The following is a 13772-nucleotide window of genomic DNA, read 5'->3' on the forward strand; positions in this document are numbered from 1 at the left end:
CAATACGCCGTTCTCCCGTTCGGCTTATCTCTGGCGCCCCGCACATTTACGAAGTGCATGGATACGGCGCTCGCCCCCCTGCGGAGCCAGGGGCTGCGCATATTGAATTATCTGGACGACTGGCTGATTTTGGCCCAATCACAGACGGAGCTTCTGTCGCACCGCGCAGTTCTCCTCGACCATCTGAAAATGCTGGGCCTCTCTGTCAACTGGACAAAGAGCTCCCTTCAACCCAGTCAATCGATTTCCTTTCTAGGAATAGATTTGAACTCGGTCACGATGACGGCTCGCCTGTCTACACAGCGCGCGCGCAGTGTACAGCGACTGGCCGCCTCGTTTCAGATGGGCACCCGCTCACCTCTGAAAACTTTTCAGAGGATGCTGGGTTACATGGCCTCAGCCTCCGCTGTGCTTCAGCTGGGCCTTCTGCACATGCGTCCGCTTCAGCTTTGGTTAAACAGCCGTGTACCCCACCGCGCGTGGAACACGGGCCGCCAGCTGATCAGAGTTACGCAGACATGTCTCACGGCGCTGCAGCCATGGACAGTAGCAGAATGGTTTCGACAGGGCGTCACGATGGGGACCTTTTCTCGCCGAAAAGTCATCTCGACAGATGCATCCAACACGGGTTGGGGTGCAGTCTGCGAGGGCTCACCGGCCTTCGGCCATTGGTCGACACAGGAAGGCCCCTTACACATAAACTGTCTGGAAATGCTTGCGGTCGAGAACGCGCTTTCGCGCTTCCTCCCGCTCATTCGGGGACACCACGTCCTGATCCGTTCGGACAACATGGCTGTGGTCTCCTATCTCAACCGTCAGGGCGGTGTCAGGTCCAGGAATCTCTTCCTACTGACACACCGCATTTTAGTTTGGTCTCAGAGCCGCCTGCTCTCGCTCAGAGCGACGCATGTGCCGGGCCATCTGAACGACGGCCCAGACATTCTGTCCAGGAACCTCATCTCCTCAGGAGAATGGTCCCTGAACACACAAACGGTCCAAATACTGTGGCGGCTATTCGGCAGAGCAGAGGTGGACCTCTTCGCGTCAGAAGAGAACGCTCACTGCCCAATATTTTTCTCAAGGAGCGAGGACGCGCTAGCCCAGGAATGGCCTCGCCGCCCGCTCTATGCATTCCCTCCGATCGCTCTGCTACCACAGGTAATTCAGAGGATCAGGGACACACGCCACTCGGTGCTCCTCATAGCCCCGCGTTGGGAGAGTCAGAATTGGGTTCCGGAGCTCACTCAGCTGTCGCAGACAGCCCCGTGGCCCATCCCAGTCAGAGCAGATCTCCTCTCTCAGGCTCGCGGCACGATCTGGCACCCCCATCCACGGCGCTGGGCGCTACATGCATGGGTGATCAACGACTATTCGTTGATTTGCCAGAAGGAGTAAGAAACACTATCATACAGGCTAGAGCACCTTCCACGAGAAGGCTCTATGCGTCTAAATGGTCTGTGTTCTCAAAATGGTGCACCGACAAACATCTGGACCCACGGTCATGCGAGGTGCAGTCTTTGCTTGTTTTCCTTCAAGAGATGCTGGACAAGGGCAGGTCCCCCTCCACTCTCAAGGTTTACGTGGCAGCCGTCGCGGCGTTCTCTGAACCCCGACGCGCTCAGTCCCTGGGCAAAGACGAGTTAGTCATCCGCTTCCTCAGGGGAGCTAAGAGGATGAACCCTCCGCGCCCCCCTTCGGTTCCTATCTGGGATCTTTCTATAGTTCTCGAAGCTATGAAAGCACCCCCGTTCGAACCGCTCGAGTCTGTGGACCTAAAATACCTCTCGCTCAAAACCGTTTTTCTGACGGCTCTGTCCTCAGTAAAACGCGTGGGGGATCTTCACGTGCTCTCATCCAGCGCCGCGTGTCTCGAGTTTGGTCCGAATGATTCTGTTGTCATTCTCAAACCTAGACATGGCTATGTCCCGAAGGCGATTGGTACCCCGTTCAGGGCTCAGATTATTTCCCTATCGGCTCTGCCTTCATCCGATAGTGAGCGCGACGCCAATCTCCTCTGCCCGGTGCGGGCTCTGAGATTGTACACTACGCGCGCTGCCGCGTTCAGACGCGCTGAGCAGCTTCCGTTTGGGGGGCGCACCAAAGGTCTGGCCGCCTCTAAACAGACACTGTCTAGATGGATAGTAGACGCTATCGCCTCTGCTTACGCATCTAAATGCCTGCCCTGCCCTCTGGGCATCAGGGCGCACTCCACTAGAGGCATGGCCTCATCGTGGGCATGGTCCTGTGGAATTTCCATTCATGACATTTGTGTGGCCGCGGGATGGGCCTCCCCGTCCACTTTTGTCAGATTTTACAATTTGGAAGTTCCCGCCTTGCAGGCAAAATTACTAGCTGTCTAACGACCAGCTCCCTAAGAAGCTGCATTACTGGGAGTCCCTCACACAACCGGTTCGCCCCTTGTGCTCTCCTTAAATGCTTATACACTTCATGTGCCCGCTCTGCCGGCCTCATACATGCTTATGTATACACTTCATGTGCCCGCTCTGCCGGCCTCATAATACATTCACTCCACGTTAAAAATCCCCCGGTATCACTCTGGGATTCATGAGTGGATTCATAGCGCGCACGGCGTTGACCAGGTGTTCCCGCAGCGTAAGCTAGCTTACGCAATACGAGAGAACCTCTCGTAAGAGAACGAATCGGTTACCTAACGTAACCTCGGTTCTCTCTAGAAGAGGGAACGAGTATTGCGTTCCCGGCCGTGCTTGCGCTACTAGCGTTTCGCTTCACGCTGAAATAAATCAACATATAAGCCTGGGAGAGACTGTTATATACACCATGGCCACGCCCATTCTGGCGGGCCATGACGCAATGAGCGCGCGGGCGCCTCTCATTGGAAGCGGGTTCAGCCCCGCTCTCCCATAGGCTTAAGCAGTTCTCTCTGAGCGAACCAATGAGCTGCTAGCTAGCCTGCTCTAGGTCTGCCGCAGAGGAACTGCGTTGTGTATGGATACAAATTATGAAATAATTTTTGCCTTCAATATCTCAGCAAAGATGAATCTTTCCCGCAGCGTAAGCTAGCTTACGCAATACTCGTTCCCTCTTCTAGAGAGAACCGAGGTTACGTTAGGTAACCGATTCGTTTCACGATACGATTTTCTCACGATTTTTTTAACAAATGAGATTTAAGACAAAAGTGTCCCTTTTATTATTTCTCAGACAAAATGCTACACATTTCTTTTTAATTTAAAAAAATATTTTGTCAAATAATAAAACTACATTAAAAAAAATCCCTTCAAGGTTGTTTCAACTCAGTCTTTCTGTCTGTTTGGTCAAGAGGCTGGACACTGGTACCTTCGCACACTATGTAAAAAACTGTGTAAAATTAGTACCAGATTGACAGGGGTTTTACATTGTAATAAAGGCAAGATTCTAATGTTGTTATAATTATCATTACACTAGTAAGAGTAAAAAAAAAAACACATTTAGAGAAAGAGATAGTAAAATAAATACAACACCTGGTTGCCACGGAAACACTGAAAACGGAGGTGACTGGTGCTTCTCGCGGTGGGGATTATTATTAGTCTACGGAAAGTCAAAATGCCGCCACACCTCCGATTTGATTGAGTCAACGTCAACATCTACGCTTGCCGTCGCCATGTCTACTGTTTGACGGCGCGTGCACACCGGTCGATGGCACACACTGGCGCGGCGCGAGCGGAGCAAACCGAGCGTTTTCACTTCATTCCTATGGAAGTTGAGCTTGGCTCACACAAGATTCAAGTTCCATGAATAAAGTGAAAACACTCGCTAGCTTCACGCCAGTGTGTGCTCGCTGCTATTGTGCCTGTAAAGCGAGGTTCACAACTTCACAGTAGGCTATTCAGTAAACGGCGACGCCCCTGCTGTTTAAAACGTGTATCGCGATTCGTTTAACATTTCAACCGACTTGAATCGTCACACATTTTTATCGATTTTCAACCGGTTGCCAGTGAATCGTTACATTCCTAGACTGTATTGATTCATTTGAATCAAATGCGTTATTCTTGACGGCTACTGGAATTAGTAACATGTAGAGACAAATACTCTTCTGTAATCTATACATTTTGTGTATGTGTGTGTATATATTTTCCTTTTGAGGCGTGCCCTTATTTGAGGAACCGTAGATGTAATGTATGACTGGGCAGTCGTACCATTCTGCGGTGTCGGTTTTAAATAATATCCTGTAAGATTTGACTTTTTTCATTTTCCTACATTTGTACTAGTTTCAAAAATCTTTCTTCTCGCATAATAAAATCATTTTAACGCACTTTAATGTCCTTTTGATAAGCAACCAAAAGAATGCTGTTAATCATCAAGGAAACAGTAAAAAAATAAATAAAAGCGGTTGTGATTTACAGCGCCTCAGTGATATGGTATCATAGCCTAATGTAGATCTCGTCTGAACTTGTTTAATTAGTTACTGATGCAGTCATTTAGGGAAGTTGACGGTTACTGAAACGGAGAGAGAAGCAGAAGCTGGTCAGTGTTGTTATTGCGATTCAGTCACATCCTCTCTGTAGCGTTTGTTTTTGTAAGAGGTGTGTATGTTTGCAGTCAGTGGTGTGTTTTTACGTCTCAGCTGTCCGTGTTTCAGCAGAAAACTGCTGTCATTAGTTGAAGCGTCTCATCAGCACAAACGCTGGACCTGTCAGAAGCGTAAAGAGCTGAGCTCTCCACTTCACATGCTAACGCTGGGAGATCTGAAGAAGACTGAGAGATGGGGCTGCGTGCTCATTTTCTCCCTTAAGATGTCTTCATTGCCTCCCTAAATGAGTTCATTATTGCACATTTCATTTTGAAAATTTGTATACTGCTTTTTATACTATTTAGTCTCTCTCTCTCTCTCTCTCTCTCTCTCTCTCTCTCTCTCTCTCTCTCTCTCTCTCTCTCTCTCTCTCTCTCTCTCTCTCTCTCTCTCTCTCTGTGTGTGTGCGCACTCAACCTGCTAACTTCACTCTCAGCCCATCAAATTTTGCCCTTTTTAAAAATAATGAACGAACAGGAAAAGTTTGGGTCAGGAGGGCAAAATTGAAAAGCACAAAGACTCAACATATCAGAACTAATTTATTATTATTATTCACAAATTATGCATCCAAATGTACAGATGAGCTGTGATTCAGACTACAAATTTCATGGTTAGAATATATTCAAAACTGTGTATGAGGTCAAGTAAACTTGCAACACAGAATCCGTGGAGTTGTGGACAATAGGTTTTAATACCCCATTATTTTGATTCAGCATTAAGACATTTTCGAACTTTTTTTACTGTAATAATTATTAGTGTTCCGTGACTATCTAAACAAATGTGAAGCATTTTGTAATAGGGCGCAATAAAATATGTAGTCCCTTAATGATAATAATATTAATATAGTATTATGAAGTCTATTATTATAATTTACTAGTAATAGCAAATCCATGTATTATAATACAATCTTAATATTAATGTTTGTAATGCAGTCTAAATTATTATTATTATTAATAATAATCAATAAAAATACATTTTATTAATAATAGTAGCAAATTAATGTATTAATACAATCTAAAACAACAATATTAATATTTGTATTATTAGTTTAACATTTTAATTAATATTTTATCGTAAATTTTTTTGTGATTCAGCCTAAATTATTATGATTATTATGAATTATACAAATGAATGTACTTAAGTATTACATTAATATGTATTGTTTTATGTTGGGTGAGAGGGGATGGTGGAGAGTGCTGTATTGACCAGTTGTCAGCATGGACCTGAATGGTCCGTTTTATTTTGTTTTTGAACGTTTTTCAGTCCTGTATAATGAATTCCTAATTGTCTTTTTTTATTTATTTTTAGGACATACCCTATAAAGGACGTCCCGCTAGAGTCAGAAGCACTGGCAGACTGGCTATATCAGCGATTTGTTGAAAAGGAGGAACTTCTGGCTCACTTCTACAAGACAGGTACTTTGATAAGTTTCCCCGGATCTAGATGTGTGTGTGTGTGTGTATATACACATCCTTCCTTCAACTAAAACCCATCTCCTCCTTTCTTTCAGGAGCTTTCCCTCCACCAGACGGCCAAAAAGAGATGCTCTCCCGAAATATGACCCTCGACAACTCCTGGCTGTTTTTAGTCCAAACGTTTGCCTTCGCCTCGGGCTACATGTGGTACAGCATTCTACATCACATCTACTGCTGGTACTTCTGACCGCTCTGAGGAGAGCGAAGCGCGCAGGTCGGGAGGAGACAAAGAGCCCCGAATGCCATTCTCCTCTGCCGGATGGTTGAATGTACCCCGCAGGACGACTCCAGTTGCTGTATCCGATCGCGGTCCCCATCCTTACTTTGGACAGTCACATCCACCCAGTCCCAGCCGCCCATGCGTCTATCCTTTAGAGTTGCGTAGAAACCAGTTCAACATGTTTACACATGTGCGCTAACATGCAGAGAGAAGATTATGCACATCTAAATGTTTACTCATGCACATGTGGACACGCCTCATTTTTTTTTTCTTTTTTTTTTTACAATCAAAATTAGGCTCAGGAATAAGCCAGAGATAGATCTGTCACGTCCTCTCATTTCTCTCATTTCCTGCCATGTGAGCTCCACCCCCTTTTTATCGTGAACTCCCAAACAGGATGACTGAAGTTAGTTTTCAGAGACTGCTGTCCTCTTTGGAAGAGCCTCCTCTGGCCTTCATTGCACTATGAATCCTCGTCGCCCCCCTCCCCCAACGGATTTCTTCTTCCTCGTGGCTGTTTCGTCTCATGTTGACTGGATGCCGTTTTTCTATGTGTATTGTCAGTATTGAGAGACGGTGGAACGATTGTGTTGTTTACACTGACAAAAGGGGGATTCGGTCTCGGAAAACATGTCGAAGACGAACCCGGTTCTTATTTTAGAACCTATAAAACAAGGAGACTGCATCCTCTAGGGGACTTTTACACAATCAACGCCATACAGACACATCCAAGCGCACCACATGACTGCCACACGACCGATTCGATAGGACTAATACCCCTCCCCTCCAAAGTTTTACAAATACTAAGCCATATGCTTATCTTAGGGTCAAACGGGGGCGGACATTCTACTGACTGAACTGTTGTGTTTGTTCATTGTTCAAAAAAAAAAAGAAAAAAAAGATTTTAATTTGTTGATTTTTGAGTCAATTGGTCTCATTTCTGTAAATGTGACAGCATAACCTGCCTGTGTGATTGTGTGCGACTGCCCGTTTCTTTTTTCTTTATATTTTTTTCTAGATGCACATAATGCCTGGTAGCTTCATGTTATATCAGAGTGTTGGCAAATATCTGTTTAATAGTTGAGATTTGACTTCCTTTTCCCCCTCATTCTGTGGTTCATCTTGTACAGAAAGGAGTCGAAACGAGTTGTAACGGGTCCCGAGTCGCTTTCTGCGTTTTTACTTCTGAAATATCATGAATGTTGGAGGGAAAGGCAGTTAAAGGAGCTTCTGTCCCGGCAGGTGCTTTACATTTGCTCTCAGTATCTGAGCGTCACCTCGTCTGCCATCCGCTGTCTTCTGCGGCGATCGCTCATCAAAAAGAAACCGTCTTAAAACTGCTGCCACACAGAAGGGATCAGAGGCGTAGATTCAGTTTTGTGCCGAGGCACAAAAGATTTTAGACTAGCTTTAGACTATCTTGAGAAGAATGGAAACATTTTCCTCGAGCTTGAGACAGAATTGCATTTTTCATGTGTGAAATTGGGTCTGTTTGTTTGTGTGTGTGTGTGTGTGTGTCGATGGGGAAGGAATGCCATGCTTGAGTCCGTCTACGTGTCAGTGGAATATGGGTGAGGTCCAGCAATAATGTACTCAAACATAAATGCCCATGTTGTGGCGTTCTAAAGAAAACGATGCTTAGATGTACAAATTAGACATTTGTAGATGAAAACATTGCACCGTAACTGTCATCCCACCATTAACCCGAAGCCATGTCGTCTGTGAAAGTGAACTTTGTTTCTATAGCTTGCCAGATTGAAATGTGTATGAAGCCAGAAGACTAAAGCCAAGTTAGATGCGGACTGCATTCAGAGCAGGCTTACGTCACCGTGAACTTCACCGCGAGGATCCCACACACTGGGGGTTTCTCGTTTCGTCAGATGGAGACGTAACATTGTATGGTTTTATGTTTAAAAAAAGAAAAAGAAAAGTGTGATATATCTATATATATTAGCGATCTAACCAAATTACAATAGAATGGTCCATAATTTTCATTTTGTACTCCTGTTTTTCTCTTCCTAGCTACCCAGCCATTTTACAACACACAAATTAATTGTGCTGGAATAAAAATCATGCGCAGCAGTGAAACACGGGCTCTTCTCTGAGTGTTATTGATCTGAAGCATTCAGCAGAGTCGCATCTTCTGACCAGTCAATGTCAATCTTCACAATAACATGCACAGTAAAACATGGATCATTCATTAGATCAAATTAGGGATTATAACAAAATGTTGCCTGTGTGTATTGCACTTTATGTTCAGAAGAGCAGACCGATTTTGCCCTTTCTGTGGATAGGGTTCAAATCGGTTCAATTACTTTAGCAATACAAAGCACAAATCCCATCCGCTGAGAGACATGTTAACATTAACATATCATGAAGATAGTTCACCTGACACATCAACAATATATTCAATTCAAATAGTATATCAAGTCACAGCCTGTTGAATTGTATTCAGTTATTTATTTTTAAATTTGCACAATGCAGAATTTCGTTAGGTTCTTTTTTGTTTAGAGCCTTTAGCTTGGATTTCATACATTTTTGCTTATTTAATGCGTATTGCTAGAAAATAAGGGTTTTGTATTTTCAGACTTTTCTCAGTTTGGTAACAAGGTTGTAAAAACCTGGTTTAAAAGAATTAACCTAAAAAAAATGTGTATATATATATATATAAAGATGGAACATTTTAGTTTTACATTCCGCGGTAGAAAAACATTCTTTTAATTGTACAATTATGACCAAAAATGTTGTACCCTGTTCATTGAAAGCACCAGTTGCTTTGGTTACTTATGTTCACAATCATATCTAATTGTTATGTCTTTTGGTAATGTTTTATTGGAAACACAATTTATGGAGGTTGACTGAAGCAAGCTGTAGTCTTGAACATGCTGAAATATAAAACTTTCTGCAAACTTGAAATCTCACAAAGGTGTTAACAATAATGAATGAAAGTTAAAGACTAATGGTGAGAGGTGCCCCATTTCTAAAAGGGTAAAGTCCATTTTGTTCTTTCATCCCTGCTGGAAGTGGTTTTCTTGAAATAAATGGATGTTTACACTAGAGCTGTACAGATACATTTGGAAGTGTCCACCAAAACTGACATCCTGACTTAACTACTACCGGGATTTTATGTGTGCCAATAACCAGTCAGATCTGTCTCTTCATGTGCTGTAGCCTACCTTTAATTCTGGGATGATTCTATTGATAAATAGCTTATAACCATCTGCTCAACATATAACACGTGAAATGAATAAGGAAATGATAGTTCATTTCTAAAGTAACGGATAAAGTGTGAAGGGTCATGTTATGGAGGAAAAAGGGAGTTTCCGGATGAGACGTTCCGTTCATACTGTCCTTTCGCTGATGTGGCCAATAACATTTGAAGCGCACAGATGCACATAACCAATCACCTGAGACTCATAATTCATAACAGCTTTAATCATGGATCTATTCAAATGAACTGAAGTTGTCTTCTCTCTGTCTCGCTGGCTATAAACTCGTCCAGTGAACCTTTTTTGGGCTGAAACGGGGCTTTATGTGATCTTTGGTCCTCCTGCCACACCCACCGAGCAGCGCGATGAACACACACACACACTGCTGCCACCAGGCGGAGGAACGGTCAGTGTGCAGCAGGTCCAGTCAGTGGCGGGCGCAGAGGTCAGTCTGCAGACGCTACGCTCCTCAGGAGGAACGTTAGCCTTTCTTTTTTCTTTTTCAAATCAAGCAAATCATGTAACTTGAACCTGGTTTAATAAAACAACGAAAATCATACGCGTCAAAAGATAGGGGAGAGCGGGGCTAGTTGTAGTTTATACTTTCACACATGCTAGCATGACCAGTGGCGGATTTAGCAAATTGGGGGCCCAAAGCGAAGGTACGTATGGGGGCCCCCCATCCCATCTTTATGAAAAGGGGAAAAAAAAATTACTGACTGAATGGTAGGAAAAGCTAATCTACGGGGAAGTAAAGGTTGGAGAGGAGAAAAAAAAAACTTCCCCAAAAGAGAATAAGGTTTCAGATAATACCTGTCTTTGCCAAAATGCCAGGAAACCCAGCACTGTTTATTCTTTTTTTAAGATCAAATCAATATCAATATAACCAGCAAGACACATAGTTAGGGTAAACCCCCACAAACAGCCATATTAGCAAATATTGCCAAGATGAATAATTGACTTTGTATGAGGTTGCAATTGGCATTGCACATGAGATTGACATTTAAAACATTCTACAAACAAACATTTTTATAGGTTTATATTAGTTTATATATTTTATAATGTAATAATTTCACAGTTAATCTACAAATGAATGTAGAGACAACATAAAGACAGTATATTTTAAATACTTGTTTAATGGCATCTTTTTATGAATGAAGGTCATTATCACTGATACTAATACAGCTATTGATGTCTGGGTAAAAATGATTTTTCCCCCCTAATTTTAAACATTAATTATAGCAGCCATCCAACATTACAGTGTAATTGAAAGCCAAAAAATTTAAATTTTGTTAGGCTTCAAAAAATATATAACAACTTTTAATTTACGTGAACTTAAAACAATCATCAGATAAACCCATAATAAATGTCATATTTACTTTTGCCCTTTCAGTATAACAGTAACGTTATAACTTACACGTTATCCTCAACTAGCGTCGCTTCACAGCTGCTGCTGAAGCGGCATGTGTCCCCAACAGTAGGCGTAAAAAAGTTTGTCATTTTTGGCAGCTTTGCCAAATACATATCGGCCTCTTTTTTTCTTTTATTTGAGCCGCTTGGGTAACTTCGTTTCATTTTCGCGTTTAGACTCGTCTTGCTTCGTTGTGTACTTCCCAGTCATGTTTATCTTTCGCGGTTTCGCGCCGCGCGCCGTTCGGACTAGTCCATTTTATTGCGAAAGTTTTTTTATTGCGAAGTTTACACCCCCTGTGTTATGTGTAGGGACAGATAACCATGAACTGGACATTTTAACTACTACTTTAACATTTCAACGTATTTCTTAAGAATATTAATAACATTTACTATGCCTTTGAAGCGTTCATGATGATAAGGGGCTTTTTCTTTTCTTTTATATATATTTTTTTGAGGTTGGTTGGGGGGCCCCCCTACTACGACCGCTGGTAGGGGGCCCCAAGCAGCCGCCTACCTATGCCTCTATGTTAAAGGGGGTCGCACACCGGACGAGAAGCGCAGCGCAGCGCCGCGTCGCGCAGCTAGCCTCGTGAGACCATCCTGATCTCGCGAGCTTTCAAGGTTTCACTCGCAGATCAGTCTGGATACTTTCCGTTAAAGAAAAGGCTTGTTTGAGATGCGCCTTGCCTCGCCTGCAATGTAGTCGAGAGTAGGCGGCTGCAGTGAGAGGAGGAGTGAAAAAAGCGCAGGCAAGCCGGACAGATCTCGCTTCTCGCAGTGGATCAGACACCTGTGAGATCAAAGGCGGATATCGCGGGATTCACGGGATTCACGCCCGTGCACGGTGTTGCTAATAAACTGGATGTAATTGAAGTTTTGTTGCTTGAATATGAAAATAAATATAAGGAACAAGACACCCAAAGTACTTATTTAATTCCATTTTAAATAGGCCTATGTGTTTATCAATCATTTTTTCTTTAATACAGATATGTGTTTTTATTTTTTATTTGTATTTTTCTAAATTACATCACATAGATCACACTGTCAGAGAGTTTGGGAATATCCACACATAATTTATACACATAAAACATGATATCAGAGTTTTAAAATCAAACATTTTAAAAGAGAACAATACATCACGGTTGTTTAAACCAATGAGCATTAAGCTGTGTCGTCAGCAAGTCGTTTCCCATCGTGCTTTTGATCAGCGCAGTCGGTGGAGAGCAACTGCGTGCGACTGCAGAATCCGACACGTGCGCCTTGCGGTCGCGAGAGTTTTTTGACATACGTCGGCATGACATCAGAGCAAGGCGGACCGCACTCGGACACATTTCTAACCGGCATGCATCTCTCGCTGATCACCGGTGATCGGTTCTGCGCAGATTTTGCTCATCTCAAACAAGCCTAAAATTTGGGAGCAGTTCACCAAACGAACGTCCAATCAGCGTTGGCTTTGAGGCGGGTTGAGGTGTGACGCAACGAGAAGCGCGACAGTTCAGTCTAAAGAACATGTCGGCTTCAGCGGATGAAACTAGCATCAGCGTGGCTATCGAGCAAGTTTTATCGGAATTACAGAGTATTTCTTCACTGAAAGAAGAGCAAAACACTGCTCTGGAGGCTTTTCTCAGAGGAAAAGATACGCTCTGTTAGTACGTCATATGCTTCGTTGATCTGATTGGTTGATTTGGCCCGTCTATCACCAACATAGGCCAATCAGCTAACCAGTATTTTCGCCCCTTACCAAAACTACTTCAACGGAAGGTTTCCAGATGGATATGCGGAGCAAATCCATCTGGCGGAGTCAGGTTATCGCGCAGCGCCAGGTCTTTAAAATTCGAACACATTATTCTCTATGAGTGTACACACACCGGCGGCGCCATTCGGCGTCTGTCCGCGGCGCCCAGCTACGGCTCAGGACCTTGTTCAAAACCCTGCCGCGCCACAGAGCGCCATTTGCATAGTTTTATATTAAATTTGCATTTATTTGTCTCAAATCGTCGGTAATGTACATGGCTTCACCCTGTGCTGTTTTCACTCGGGTTAGCTAAACGCTAGCTAAATAAATACTATTGTATTATGTGACATAGTTGCCTAGACAACGGATAACGTTACAACAAAATAACAGACTCAACGTGATAGACACTTTTACTTGATTAACGTTCAAACATCAGCTATTATTCAATGAACATAAAATAAACGATTAGAATGTGCGCGTCCGGTGTGCGATACCTGGAGTTGTCCTAGACGTGGCGCGACGCGGCGCTGCGCTTCTCGTCCGGTGTGCGACCCACTTTAGTGTATTTACTAGTTGCCATATCAACACTATAGAGAAAACATTGCGCCAAAATTCAGAAATCTTTGGACGATATCCCTGAACATTTATTTAACCATAGCGATTTAGGTGTTTATTTTAGATTAGATAAATCTGATATTATGTTAATCTCCAATAATGTTATTTAACAGTTGATGGCTCTTTAATGCTTCGCTAACTAGCAGAAGACACAAGCAGGTTTTAACCTATGGTTTTTAACACTGCGTCACAATGTGCCCCTATTAGAACTATTCTACCTTTAAAAGCTCGAGCTCGTAACTTACAGCAGGATGGATTCTGTTAATGATTTTATCGTTCATCAGCTGGATAAAATCGTTCTGAAAGTGATTGCAGTGATATTTTCTCTGTGCCGTTATGTGGTGTGAACTCTGTTATTCTTTAATATTGAGCACGATCGATTTTTTAAACTACATCCTTATCTTTATTTATAGTCCGTGTGAACCGGGCCTTAGCCATGATTATGACAAAAAGTCGACATTGACATATTAAATTGAATTGAGTTGAAATCGAATTAGTCAGTTATGACAGAAAAGTCGAAATATTAATATCATCTTTTACAGGTATAAAATAAAATTCTCACCATCATTGTAGACTG

The 13772-nt window shown here is 43.1% G+C and overlaps 1 protein-coding gene across 2 annotated transcripts in view; it reads left to right on the forward strand.

Annotated features, from left to right (window-relative positions):
* Positions 1-7139, forward strand: part of lpgat1 (lysophosphatidylglycerol acyltransferase 1) — a 36543-nt gene extending 29404 nt beyond the window's left edge. For both annotated transcript variants that reach the window (XM_056262678.1, XM_056262679.1), the window contains exons 7-8: positions 5837-5943; positions 6039-7139. In XM_056262678.1, coding sequence (XP_056118653.1) covers positions 5837-5943; positions 6039-6190 — 259 coding nt within the window. In that variant the 3' untranslated portion in view covers positions 6191-7139. The remainder of the gene's footprint in view (positions 1-5836; positions 5944-6038) is intronic.
* Positions 7140-13772: the final 6633 nt, after the last annotated feature.

Source organism: Rhinichthys klamathensis, unplaced genomic scaffold (genome assembly GCF_029890125.1).
Source record: "Rhinichthys klamathensis goyatoka isolate OS25496 unplaced genomic scaffold, OSU_Roscu_1.1 h1tg000196l_1, whole genome shotgun sequence".
Lineage (NCBI taxonomy): Eukaryota > Metazoa > Chordata > Actinopteri > Cypriniformes > Leuciscidae > Rhinichthys > Rhinichthys klamathensis.